Source organism: Physeter macrocephalus, chromosome 12 (genome assembly GCF_002837175.3).
Source record: "Physeter macrocephalus isolate SW-GA chromosome 12, ASM283717v5, whole genome shotgun sequence".
NCBI classification, from domain to species: Eukaryota; Metazoa; Chordata; class Mammalia; order Artiodactyla; family Physeteridae; genus Physeter; species Physeter macrocephalus.
This window is the reverse complement of record NC_041225.1, coordinates 47,137,454-47,152,417: the sequence shown is the minus strand read 5'-3', so window position 1 is coordinate 47,152,417 and position 14,964 is coordinate 47,137,454. Positions and strand designations below refer to the sequence as shown.

The 14,964-nt window shown below is 39.3% G+C and overlaps 1 protein-coding gene across 1 annotated transcript in view; it reads right to left on the bottom strand.

Annotated features, from left to right (window-relative positions):
- Positions 1–8,662, bottom strand: part of WDR43 (WD repeat domain 43) — a 50,959-nt gene extending 42,297 nt beyond the window's left edge. Inside the window, exons 1-2 of the mRNA XM_024118521.3 lie at positions 8,404–8,662; positions 1,651–1,788 (exon numbers count right to left, since the gene is read on the bottom strand). Of these exons, the coding sequence (XP_023974289.1) occupies positions 1,651–1,788; positions 8,404–8,628 (363 nt within the window). The 5' untranslated portion in view covers positions 8,629–8,662. The remainder of the gene's footprint in view (positions 1–1,650; positions 1,789–8,403) is intronic.
- Positions 8,663–14,964: the final 6,302 nt, after the last annotated feature.

Genomic DNA, 14,964 nt, shown 5'->3' with positions numbered 1-14,964 from the left:
GCACAGAAGTTGTGGTGCACAGGTTTAGTTGCACCTCTCCATGTGGGATCTTCCCGGACCAGGGCTCGAAGCCATGTCCCCTGCATTGGCAGGCGGATTCTTAACCACTGCACCACCAGGTAAGTCCCAACAAGTGATATATTTTTAAATGCAGATTTAAAATCAGATAAAAATTTTCACCTATCAAATGAGCTGGGGTTTTTTTGTAAGTCTTACTGCTGTTTTAATGGAATAATCAACGATGGCAAAAACACTACTGAAATACATGTACCGTCCTTCCACTGCTGATACAAGTACAAATTAGAAAGGCTTTCAGAAAATTGTTATACTATGTATAAAAAGGCTTAACACTCACACCTTTGACTCATTAATTACAGGTTAGTAATTCTGGGAACCCGTGTAAGAAGAAAAGAGTTTTATAACAAAAAAAAAATCAAAACTACCTAAATGGTCAGTAACAGTTAAACCACCAATGGACTACCCCATTTACAGGACTTTATGCAGTCACTGAAAATGTTATAACTAGTTCTTGACAAATATGAAAATTACTCATGTTGTAATTTAATGGAAAATATCAGAATACAAAATAGATGAACAGACAGAACCCAACTGTATTTTTTAAACATATGCATAAAGCAAAGAAATATGCAATCTATCAAAAGAGGATCTCTCAGTGATAAACTTAGGTATAATTGTTTTCCCTTTTCAACTTCAGGTAGTTTCAAATTGTCTATGGATAGATGTTACTTAAAAGAGAAAACATTCTTTTATTCATATATACAGAAGGCATTCCTATATACAGACAGGAGTTAAGTGAACACCAAAAACATACTGTAGTAGACACTGTCTGAAATAAATTATGCCAATTAAGTTACTGTCTTGCAGCACCAAGCCCTCACTTCTCTGCTCTGGACGCTGGGGCTGGGACTCTGCAAACCCCATTTCTGCTTTGCCAGCTGGATCGTTAGTAGGCTCCCCCCATAAGGATGCAGGAGGGAGACAAGGCTGGGGGAGGAACAATGGAGGAGTTCCTTCCTATCTCCCAGTTTGCATCACCCCAACATTTCTTCACCCCAGCAGGGGCAATCTTTTCGGCAGCAGCTGAACCATATGCAGTTTTTTCAACACCTGGAGAACCAGTCTCATCAGCTGCCTTCAGAGACACCAGCCGTCAGCTAAAACCCCCTCCTCAGAGCTCTGGACCGCAAGTCTATGGGGCCACTTTCCCTCAAGAGACATCAGCACAGAGAGCAATCCCTGCTTCTCAAAGGTCTGAGTTTCAGCAACAATTCCACCACCTCCCTCGTTCCCTAGCCCTGGAGGTGGTGCGCTCCTTCTGCAGCTGCTGCCTGTGATACTCAGAATTCTTTCTACCCTTTCTTATTTTAAGCCTAGTCAATAGTTCTTCACACTCTTCATATCCTGACCTATAATAATGACTAAGTTACCTATCACAGCTTTAACAAATATTACTGTTCAAAATTTTAAATATGGAAGGGGCAGAAAAATGCCCCCATACTGCAGATCCTATAGCATATCCTGAGCTGCTTTGTTTTTAATAAATCTCTAATAATCAGTTTCCTGTCATCTCTCTTTTATATAAAATACACACACACACACACACACACACACACACACACACATACTTACTATCAATTTACTGTGTAATTCTCCTTTTACTGTACTGTATAATAAAATACTACCAACTGCTGTACCAAGAGCCAACAAATCAACCTGGTTACTTGTCCCTATAGCTTCTGATTTCCTTTTTTTCCTCTGTGGACCTTCCTGGAAAAAAAAGAAAAAACAATTTTTTATTTTATTATTTCAAACACTGAAACATCATTAATGCATAAATGCAAATGCCCACTAGCCCACAAATGAAATGTGACTGCTTCTAAGAAATATTTTTTTTTAAGCGGAGATGTGATTTGCTCTCAGATTATTTCTTTCTCACTACTTAGAAAATAATTACTCCAATGGAAAGAACTCATAATACTCTGTCCCCATCTCCTACGTCTCTGAAAGGAAGGCAAATAGGATAACTGAGTATGCTCTTGGTAGTATTCTACTCCTAACAGGTCCAAACAGCCTCAATGCTGCTTCCACTTCTCGGAAACCAACCATTCCCAACAGGTCCAAGTGAAGCCTCCACTCCGACGCAAAGAGATTACAGATCCATACACAAGCAGCCAATGCTTTCCCCTTCCCCCAAAATCTTTCCTTGCATTCTGGCTTCATTTTCAGGAAAAGGGACTCAAATGTTTTCATATTTATAAACACACAATTACCTCACTTAAGAGTCAAAAAATGGTTGTAACTCATACAACAGTGCAAAGCACACACTAGAGAAGTTGCTCCAGTGACTCTTTAAGGGTCAGTATGAAAGTTCCATGTTGTCTTTGCGATTCTAATGACTTAAGAGGCACAAATTTCAATCTAGTGTCAAACAGCCCAAGACTTCTTTGATTTAATTCAAAAAATGAAACTATCAGCTCCTGTCTATCCATCAGAAAGACAACCAATTGATCACAACTTTAGAGTTTATCATGCTGAATAATAATTTATAATTTTGGAACTTTTCTTCCATATGTTTATAATTTTTTTAAATTAAAGCTTGCTAGCCTATGTTTTAGCATGAAGAAGTTCTGAGAAATCCATTCTTTTAGTGTAAAAGAGACCAATATTACAGAAAAGAGAACATTTTCTCCATTGTGGAAGATCTTTGCTCCACAGCACAAAGCAGCCCAGGATACATAAAATCTGCCCAACCCAGAAAACCACCAATGAAAACTACAATGCTACCAGTGCATAAATAAAATCAAGGAGCAGATTTATAAGGCATTTTCCATTTTTTTTCTCTTAGTTATCCTCTAGAGATGTTATATTTGAAGAATTTGATTCACTAGACGCTCTAAGTCAACAAAAAGTTAAAAGATTTAACAAAAAATAAGATAACTTTAAATACAGAAAAAATAATGAACATTTTGCAAGTCCTGAGAAATGTATCTACATTAATAAACTCAAAAGACAAGTCACAATTAATAGCCAAAGTATAAAAACGTCTGATGGTCCCTTCAGTAACATTTCTTAGTCAGGAAGTCTCCTAGGCCCCACCTTCAGTTACATGAATTTCTAAAGCCACCTCTGAATGATTCCAGAGGGCAAATGTGGTTTCTGCATAAGGTTATGGACACAAACACCTATTTCAGGCAAGGACAATAGAGGAAATTATACCAACCTACTACTATCTCATCAGAAAACTCTCCTCTGAAAGATTCTAGAAAGTATTTCTTCTATTCTTGGTATTCCCCAAATCAAATTAAAATTATCTACAATGAGGTTTCTAACGTATGAAACACAGGCTGGTCCAAATATGTATGTTTTTCTGCAGATGTGAATTTGCATTAAAAAGCACAAAGAAATTTTAGAAATTAAACGTTAACATATTCAAAGCCCTGATTTCCCTATCAGCAAAATCTCTATTTTGGGGAGAAGCAAGCAGAGGCTAGTGGTAGGAGTGTCACAGAATTTATGCCCAATTTTGAGGATCACTGGTCTAAACCTAAATAATAATCCAATTAATTAACCTCAAAGAACTAATGACTCATAATGTATGTTTTCCCTGAGTTGGATGATCTTTTTAAAAATAACTTCCCATTCAGCAGGATGTGCATGTCCAAAAAAGTAACACATCAACCAGATAGAAGTTTATATAACCAATGTGCATTTCAGTGAAATCTAATATTTTAACTATTACCCCATTACTAAATATTTCTGAAACCAAGAGTTTAGTGGTACTGATGATTATAGATTATGACAGACTTTTGTTGGCATTTTCTATCAGAACCTGTTATCTCTGTGATCAAAAATTTCAATGACTCCCCAGAGAAGAGTAAATCAAAAAACTGTTTGGCATTCAAAAGCATCCACAATTTGCCTCCAAACCACCTTTTCCAGTCATTTCCAATTCCATCCTTACAATACACTCCCTAATCACGAATACACTTTCCCATTTGCTTTTCCCTCTTTTGGGAGGGGCCTTTTTCTATCTGTCTCAATTTTCAATTTGGTTAAAAATCGATCCTTGCTTCAAGGTCCACCTCAAATATGATCTCTCCACAAAAACCTCTTCTTTCTCTTATGACACAAGTCATGCTCTGCTCTGCATTACAGACACAGTATATCTGACTAGTCTGTATTTCTTCTTTAATGTCTTAGTTACACTGCTTTGTTTCATGTCATGTGCACATTAACTAAATGTGTAAATATATAAAGTAATGGAAAGGGTAGGCTAAAATTTTAGTTCATATATCTGTGATCAGAAAATCTGAGTTCCAGGGAATTCCCTGGAGGTAAAGTGGTTAGGACTCTGGCGCTTTCACTGCAGGGGCCCAGGTTCGATCCCTGGTCAGGGAACAAAGATCCCACAAGCCTTGTGGCATGACAAAAAAAAAGAAAAAAAAAGAAAAAAAAAATCTGAGTTCCAGAAAGTACCAGGAATGAAGACCAAATGGATTTGGTCTATTACTTAGACTAAACAGTCTTTTCCAATGTGAAGGGCTGACTGAGCTAAGCAATAAATGCCAACAGCAGTCTCAAGAAAGCAGTACTTGATCTAGAAGGCAATCAGAAGGCTTCGTGAGTCTAAATGTGCATGATTTATAAAAGCAAGGCATAGTACAAATGACGTGAAGACAGAGAGAAAAAGCATATCCAGGCGATGAGAAGTCTGATTTTGATCAATTAAGCCCTGACTCTTTAGACTAAGATCCCAGAGTAAGAAAAGAGTTTACATGGAAAGCCAAAACACACACTCATAAAAACGTGTATATAGCTGAAACAAGTTTCACCAAAAAACTTATCCTTTACCATGCAAAATACACTCTAATATTGTCTACTTCATCTTTGTAATGCTGTCACACCCACTAAATCTATTTCACAATCCACTAATGGTTCAAAACCTATTTTTGAAAAATACTGACCTCTAGTCACTGAAAATTATGGCAAAGTTCCAAGTTTCACTCTGCAATTAGTCTCCTATGCCATTTCTTGGCCTATCTTACTGTCACCTACTCTGGCAAACGTCTAAGTTTCATGGGTAACAATGAACAAAATATGTGTGCATTTTACATGTAATTACATACAGTATTTACATCAAAAACAAATTCTAATACACAGGAACTTCTATTTCTGCCAATAAGATTTATTAGGCAAACCATAGCCTTTTGAAGTTTAAACACTGGACAGACCTTAAGACAGAACATTATACAGGAACACAACTGGATTGTGCTGCGTCCCTAAGGGTTAGGACTGGGGATGCTCAGATTTTTCCTAGAAACATCCTTAATGCTACTGTGCTGCCCTGTCCAATGCCTGAAATGCCATGTGCTTCCTTTAATAAGCACTAAGCTATATGGGGGTCATTTCAACTGCAGTGACAGCAAAGTAACATAAATGCATTTATTGTGGTAGCCAGTCTGTTTCTTCAGGGCCCTACAGCAGTTAGAGAAGGAAAAATTGAAAAGTTTGGATCTTAAAGAAGCAATGAAATAGCAGGGTCAGTTCCTGGGTAGCTCAGCCACTTACTGTGTGCCTCTGGCATATCATTTAACATCTCAGCCTCAGTTTACACACATAAACCTGAGGAACTCTAAAAACAGCATCCATGCAATATAGTCCATCAATCCATGTCCTTGCACTTTTCTCATCATCATCTGAGGTCCTCTTTCCCCCCAGGCTCCATCACGCAAATAAAATGCTCAGCTATATAATATATACAAATATCTTCTAAAAACTACTGTGACATAAATGCAAAGAATTATAACCATTTTGTGACCAAGAACAAGGAGCAATCTAATTTTTCTAAAAATTTATGAACCTCTGCTTTAGCTCCTGTTACCCAAGAAACCCAGCACCAACTCATTTTTCTCCACCGATAAGAGTAATGTCACCAAACTTCGTCCTTGGGTGGCAAACTGCCAGTTACTGAAACAGATGCAGAATACTCCTACAAACTGATTTACATGTAAAATAAGGGCTTAAGAGAGCATCTTAAAACTTAAGTGGCAAGGATCATAACCCAGGGACCTGGGAGCAAAAGTAGAAAATGAAGAGTGATTTGTAGCAACCGCTATCTTTAAAAATCACATCCTCCCAACTCTCAATTCTGTGACTCAAGATCTAAGGTTACAGTAAGAGCACTGGACCAGGAGTCAAAGTACTTTGACTCTAGTGGCCACAGCTACTTCACTGGTTAATAAGGCTTTGGTGAAGCCATTTAAACTTTCTTAGCTCTGATTCTCAGTTTTTAAAAATGTAACAATTACAGGGCATTTCACAGTCAGGTGACTAAAGTGAGAGCATACAAGTAAAAGGATACTGAAACCTGTAAGAACTTTTTTTTTAATGTAGCCCAGCTCTTTTTCAAGGAGGCCTCCAAAAGTAAAGTGACTTGCTCAATGTGACAAAACAAGTTTGAGTCCTGGGTATGAAACCAAATCTAGGTTATTCTTCTATTGTATCAGACTGCTATAAATAATCCAAAACTGACTTTTAACAGGAAACTTAAGACCAGGCAAAAGTTTTACTCCTGAGACATACAATATGATTGTAAGTCAAGAGAAAATCAAGTGGGTGACAAATATCTGCCAGCCTAATATGAATGATTTGTTCCAGATAATAGAGAGTTGGGCTCTAAATACCTGCATTCTAGTCTTGGTTCCGTTTTTGGTTTTTTGCAAGTTGCTTAATTTTCCAAAGCCTCAGTTTCTTCTTTGCGAACAAAGCAAAAAGTTAGTCTTTATCTACCTTGCAGGACTAACCATGCAAATAAGAGATAATAACAACAATTAACACTTGCAGCACTTACATACCAAGAACTACTCTAATGCTTTATGCATCATTAAGTATGTTAACCTTCACAACCATTCTATGAGGTGAGTACTATTATTCCCATTTAGAGGCACAATTCCTACGATGAAGCCAAGCCTGGGTTCAAAGCTAGGAAGTATAGTTTGGGTCCATGCATCTAACCACTGCTTCACATTTCCTCTCACCATTAGAATTATTAACACTTTACCAGACCGTTAAAATACAAACACAGAAATTTGAAAAAGAGAAACATGCAGAGTGCTGTCATCTTAATGAAAACTGACTTTTTTTTAAAGTCCTAGTTTTGTGCTTGACTTAAGGGCCCTGATAAGGTCTCTTTAATGATCAACAGGAATCACTTCATCTAGAAACTATGAAAATCAAGCTTAAGATCTGAAAAACACCTAAACATAGTCATCCAAAGTATAACAAGTTAGATGTATCCCTACTTTCAACCTAAAAAGTTAGCGGAAAGTTTCCTAGGATAGTCAGGTGGAGTTAAGATCTATACGAAACACTAACATTTTTTTTCTTTTTTTTGTGTGTATGTGTTTAAACACTAACTTTTTAAGGTTTACACACAGTGTCATCTAAATACCTCACAACTCAATACCTGATGCTTCCAAATCACACTGCACTGATTCGGGTTGGCTACCTTATAAACGCAGTTCCCACGTGCGTGTGAATTAGTGCAGATGTAGCCAAATGACTCCACAGGGAATGACATCTTTCACTGAGTCCCTAAGAGAGAAAAGCCTTCCCTAACTCAGCAGTGCCCCGTGTAAGAGAAACTCCACCTGGACTCACGTTCGTTTAGTTAAACTACAACTTCACTTTACCTCCATATCCTAATGCAGACTTCAGACTTGGGGAAAAGGGGATGTATAAAGGGAGAGCCCAGCAAATGTTAAAACTTTAAAAGCAAGAAGGTTCAGATGGCTTAGAATGGAAACGAGCCTGGGAAAAGTCAAAACTTTCAAATAGTCACATCCTGGACGTGGAAGAGAACACGTGGTGAGCCGACCCCCAAGGGTGGGGGGTGGAGGAGGGTGTCCGGAAGCAAGAAAATAGACTTGTTCATTCTAACTGCCCAGCGCAAGGCCGATGAGCTGGGTAGGGGTCGGAGAAGAACAATACAGCCCCAAGGTGGAGCTCTGTCAAAAGCCAGAGCTCTGAAAAGCTCAAGCAGGAGAGCCAGGCCTGGTAGCAGGAAGCCGCCCCTGGGGAACCCGGGGCCTCGGCGAACATGGCGGCCCCCGCGACGGCTGGGCCCAGACCGCATGGAGCCCGCCAGGAGGGCTCCGGTCCGCTGCCCATCGGATCCGGCCGCGCCCTCTCTCGTTGCCCTCAGGACAGGCCACGCACGGGGCTGACGGTGTGGGCCCAGCGCGCGCCTCCACCGCGCTCTGTGCCTCCTCACCCTGGGCCTCGGAGGGCCACGCACGATGCCGGACCGCGCGCCGCCTGGCCGCAAAGCGCTGAGTCTGAGCCTGAGCGGCCACCCGCCCCGCACCATCCAGCTCGCTTTACCTTGGCCTGCAGCCGCGCTGGCGCCCAGGCCAGGCAGGTGCAGGTACCGCTGAGGTGCGCGGAAGGCACGTACTCCTGGTGCAGCCGGTTGTTGGCTGTCTCCCACACTCTCAGGTGACCGTCGGTAGATGCTAAAGCGAAATAGGCCTGGCTTTGCGGGGAGAAGGCGCAGGGGACCCCCGCGGGGGAAAGGGGGTCCGCAACACCTCCGCCACCCGCCGCCATTGCTGCTCTGGCTCCGCGGCAGCCACGTGTTCGCCCGTGCGCAGGCGCACCGGTATGGGGCGGGGCCTGGAGGGAGGAAGTGGGGCGGAGGGAGTGCAAGGAGCAGAGGGAGTGGCTCTTCGAGACACAAGCGAGCGTTGGACTGCCTACCTGTGGACGGTGGCCCGATGGGCTCAGCACTAACTTGTTCTGGGGACGTGTGGAGGGGCTTGACAAGACTCCTTCCCTTAAAAAAGAAAGAAAGAAAAAGGTTTGGGTTTTTTTTTTTTTAATTTAAATAACATGATTGAACGAAATGTTTGAAAGAAATGTTCACTTATAATTCCGTGATTGTGACAACTGTTTCCATTTTTCCTTATCCACTTAACAGGCTGTAATCATGTGTTCCCATAACAATTTATTCAGTCATAACAGTGTTAAAGTAACGGTGGTAGAGGCTATTCCCTCTTCTTTCGTCAAGATTTATCCCATGTTACTGCACCAAATAGACAGTTTTTTTAAGGTCTCCGTAACATTTCACCAAATGTATGCATTCTGATTCAAGAAATGCCAGGTACTGTTCAGCCCACGCACAGCTTACCCACACACAGCTTACTGACCAGCAGGAAAGCCGAAAAACACTACCCTCAGGGCCATGGGAGACTCTTGAGGCTTTCACAAGTGGGGAAAGCCATGGTACAATTTGCAGTTTATGTTATTTGGAAAGACATAAACTGATCTACATTTTAAAAGGCCTCCTGGATGCTGGATGGAGACTGTAGAGGGGCAAGAATGAAAGCAAAGAGACAAGAGAGAAGGAGGATGGTGGGTTGGACTCGAATGACGTGGCAGAGGTGGTGAGAAGTGGTCCGAATCCAGATTTAATCTGAAGTTGGAGCCAACAGGACTTGCTAAATGGATTGATTGTGAAGGATGAGGAAAAGACATGAGTGAAGGATGACTCTAAGGCCTGAAAGAATAAGTGAATGGTGATACCATTAGCTGAATTGGGGAAACGGGTCTGGGTGGAGTGGAAATCAACTGTTTCCGTTTTGGACAGTTAAGTTTGAGATGCTCAGTAGACATCCAAATAGAGTTGTTCAGTAGGAAGTCAGATATATGAGTAGATCACAGAAATAAATTTTGTATGCATTAGCATACAGATGCTATTTGAAACTGTATGGTTAGATCATCTTGGGTGTAAGTATAAATAGAGAAAAAAACTTAGCCCCAAAAATGTGCCAATCTATCAGGAATAGGAAGAGGACCCAGCAAAGGAGATTAAGAAGGGATAACAGTGATGAAAGCCCAGGAGAATGAGATGCCCTGGAAAACAAAAATTTTTATAAGGATTTCAGAAGCAAGACATAATCAAAGCCATGTCAAATGCTGTAAGATGAAGACTGAGAATTAATCAGTGAACTTGGCAAGATCAAGATCATTGGTGACTTTTCAAAAGCATTTTTAGCAGAGAGGTACGGGGAAAAATCATTTTAGAGGGTAGAGGGGAAAATGGGAGGTGAGAAAGGGCAGAAAAGTATAGACAACTATTTCTAGGATTTTTGTTATAAAAGAACATGCATGAGGGACTTCCCTGATGGTCCAGCGGTTAAGAATCCACCTTTCAACGCAGGGGACATGGGTTCGATCCCTGGTCAGGTAAGTAAGATCCCATGTGCCGCAGGGTAACTAAGCCTGCGTGCCGCAAACACAGAGTCTCAACAAAGACCCAACACAGCCAAAAGTAAATAAACAAATAAATATTTTTTTAAAAACAACAAAAACACACATGAAAAGATGCTCAACATCATTAGCCATCAGAAAAATGCAAAATCACAAACACAAGGAGATATCACTTTACACCCACTAGGATGACTATAATTTTTTTTAAAAAAGAAAATAACAAGTATTGATAAGGATGTGGAGAAACTGGAATCCTTATACACTTCTGGTGGGACTGTAAAATCATGTAGTTGCTTTGGAAAACAGTCTGGCATTTCCTCAAAATGCTAAACAGAGTTACCATATGACCCAGCAATTCCACTCCTAGTTTTATACTCAAAAGAAATGAAAACTATGTCCACACAAAAACTTGTGCATGCATGTTCATAGCAAGCAGCCTTATTCATAATAGTCAATAGTTGTGAAAACAGTTGAAATGTCCAGCAGCTAATTAATGGGTCGAAAAATATCTATACAATGATATATTACTTGACAATTAAAAGGAATAAAGTACTGATACATGTTACAAAGTGGATGTACCCTGAAAACATTATGCTAAGTGAAAGAAGCCAGTCCCCAAAGGACCACATATTGTATGGTTTCATTTATATCAACTGTGAAGAATATATAATCCAAAGTGACAGAAAGTGGTTGCCTGGGGATGAAGGGAGAGAGGAATGCAGTGAGTGCCTGACTTGTAGTAGGAGCTCAGTAAATATAGCTGACTGATAGAATGAATGGAACTTAAAGCTTCTGATTCTTTGTCATACCTTCTTATCTATGAAGACAAACAACAACAAGGACCTACTGTATAGCACAGGGAACTATATTCAATATCTTGTAGTAACCAATAATGGAAGAGAATCTGAAAAAATATATAACTGAATCACTTTGCTGTACACCTGAAACACTGTAGATCAACTATACTTGATTAAAATTTTTTTTTAATAAATAAAACTATAAAACAATTCTTGGGCTTCCCTGGTGGTGCAGCAGTTAAGAATCCGCCTGCCAATGCGGGGGACATGGGTTCGAGCCCTAGTCCGGGAAGATCCCACATGCCACAGAGCAGGTAAGCCCGTGCACCACAACTACTGAGCCTGCGTGCCACAACTACTGAAGCCCACGCACCTAGAGCCTGTGCTCTGCAACAAGAGAAGCCACCGCAATGAGGAGCTCGCACACTGCAATGAAGAGTAGCCCCAGCTCGCCGGAACTAGAGAAAGCCCATGCGCAGCAACAAAGACCCAACGCAGCAACAAAGACCCAACGCAGCCAAAAATAAATAAATAAATTTATTTAAAAAAAAAAAAAAGAAGAAGAAAGATTAGAACAGTATTTGTCTTGGGTATTCAAGGTAGTCCCCTCGAGATGAGATAAGCATGATTACGAGTCAATTATGCAAAGTAAATAAATGAATGAATTGCAAATGAATAGATGGATGGATATGCCCCAGGTTTTAAGTTTTAAAAAGGTCTTAAATTTTGAAGAGTTTATGAGCATTCATAAACAAAGAGAGTGAACATAAACACAAAGCTTAAATGCTTCACAATTTAGAAATCAGAGGATTGGTTACTGAGTTCTGCAGTGTGAGTTGATGACAACTGAGAAAGAGATGGAGGGTAGAAGGGAGGGGTGCAGTGTAGAGGTTCTCTGAGGCCCAGACTAGCACTGGACCCTGACCAGCAGTAGGGTTGGTGGGATGGAGGTGAGAGTCAGGCCATTCTCCAAAAGAGGACCCTGAGGAGAAGGAAGGAGGATCTAGGATCCTCTCCAGGAGTTAAATCCCAAGGAGGACTGATCAGTTCTCAACATTCTAAAACGATGGTTCACAAGGTGCTGACAAACTGGTTCTGAATCATCCTGTATACTGTCCTTTACTTTAGGAACCAAAAAAAGGGGTTAGTGAGTGGTGGTGGGTGATGATAAGTAAGAAGATTCTCCAAGTCTAAATATCATGCAATTTTTCTTTAAAACTGTACACATATTTAAGAAAATTTTAAAATTCTCTAGATTTAAATTTGCAATTTCTAGTAATACAACAGTAAATCATAGAGGAGTTCTACAGGGTCCAGATTCAAGTTAGCAGCAACTCAGGAAAAAAATGAAAAGGCAAGAGAAAGGAAGTTATATTCTTAGACTTAGATACTTTCTATTTCACTAAAAGTCAGTAAGAAAAACTTCAACAGTTCTAAGTAAAAAAGCTAAGTACATGTGTAGGTACAGAACAAAATATGTAACTATTAAATGTAAATGGATCATATTTACATGTTGAATTATTTAGTATAGGGACTTAGGTATCAGGGCTGCTATTTTTTCTCATTTCCTACTTTCTTCATTCATTGAACAAATATTTATTGAGGGCATATTGTGTGCCAGGTACTATGACAGGATTACAATGATACAGCTATGAAATATGATGATATTATATATACAGCATATCATATATACCATATAATGATATGATACAATGATATAACAGGATTATAGTGATATAACTATGACAGAATTGTAATGATGAACAAGACACAGCTCTCTGAACAATTTTATCTCTTAACCAGGGAAATGGTAAGTAAACAACAACTTCCACACAGTATAACACACACCATGATAGGGCTAAAGATAGGACATACCAAGAGTACAGAGGAGAGTCACTTCTCCCAGTCTTTTGGAGTTATATAGAGGGAAGAAGCATATGCAAAGAGCTAGAGGAGAACGTTTGTGGAACTAGACATAGAGATATAGTTTGACTGGAGATTTTAAAATGTCAGCCATCAGTAATAGCGTTTCTTGACATCTATTTGGATTTTAAAGTGGTTGCTTGACTAAATGCCACTAGACGATAGTATCTTTCTGGTCTTATACCCTAAAGTAAAAATGATGGGTTGATGATGCCTCATATTTTCAGAGAACAGTTTCAGAGTGCAAGTTGGCAGTTTCATAGGAAACATAGGAAAGGAAAAGTATAGCCAGAAATAGAAAAGCACACATAGTGACTTCTTTTTGAGAGCTTAAATGCTCTGAAAGATCACGAATAAATAAGGAATAATAATATTTTTCAGTGTATGTTAATGCATTTCATTAGATGTGTGTAGGACAAACTATATCACTGTGTCTGTTATTCAAATAATAGAAAGAAAGGAATGCCATTAACTGTTCACAATTTATCTCAGAAATGAAAGATATGTAAATTTACTTCCTATATTTTGTCAATATACCATCTTTCTAATTCTTACTCCTTCTGAAATAACAGCCAAATATCATTTAATAACGAGATAATAAATTAGGAATGATAAATTTTAAAACAATTGCAGAGGTTAGGATTCAGAAGGTTCCAACTCAGACCCATATTTGGCAATGATAACATAAAGGTTAGTCAAAAGAACTTTTCTTAAAACAAATCAAAACCAAAAGTGAGACATGCAGTCGGGACAGGGGGAGAGCAGGGCTGTTTTGTTTTGTTTTTTCATTTTTAGGATTAAAAGAGAGAAGTCCTGATGATGGAGTTTACGATGGTTGATGTTTTAGAAAGCACAGATTAGAAAGAATTTATGTCTTTGAAAGTAATAACAAGACTTATTTTCTCAAATTTAAACTGAATTTGTAGCTCTGTGAATGTATTCCGTTGTTAACTCTGAATTCAAATGTACTGTTGACTGGCCTTTGAGAAGGGGTGTTACAGTACAAAGAGCATGGACTGCTGAACCAAACTGACCTAGATAGGAAACCCTGTCATGTCACTTGTCAGCTATGGGCTGTTGCCCAAATCATTTGATCTCCTTGGGTCAGTTTTCTTACATGTAAAACTGGAATACTTATTTCTGACTCAGGATTGTTGTAAACGTAAATGAAATAAATAGCTAATGTGCCTCATTAGACCAGGCACATTAGATATTGCCAGACCCTTAATAAACTTCTGCCAATTGAATCAATATTAAGCAAACAGGTTAGTGATATTCAATGTTAAATGAGATTTTGGACTCCATAGATAACTTTTTCCCAGTTTTTAATTTTCTTTTGTTTTATTTTTAGGAGTAAATAAATTCATTTTTATTTAAAAATTTGGGGAGGGGGGGTGCCAAAACCTGGGAATAAAAATTTTTTAAGAGAGAGAATTAGAAAATACAGTCAATGCTCTTTTTTTTTCTTTTTTTCTTTTTTTTGGCTTAAACAACAGAATTAATTTTCTCACAGTTCTGGCAGCTAGAAGTCCAACATCAAGGTGTTAGCAGGTTTGGTTTCTTCTGAGGCTTCTCTCCTTGGCTTGTAGATGGCCATCTTCTGCCTGTGTCTTCACATGGTCTTCCCTCTGTGTCCTAATCTCTTCTTACAAGGACAGCAGTCAGATTAGGGCCCATTCTGGTGACATTTTAATTTAATTACCTCTTTAAAGACCCTATCTCCAAATACAGTCCCATTCTGAGGTACTGAAGGTTAGGAATTCGTTACATGAACTTGGGGGGGATGAAATGGAGCCTCTAACACCCCTCTACCCCGCCACCCCTGTTTTAACATCGGTCTTTTCCCATTTTAAGATAATTTTACTTAGTTTTGGGGAGGGTAAAACACCTATTATATTTTAATGATTAAAAACAATTCTGTAAAATGAGCACACAATGAATACAGTCACTTTAA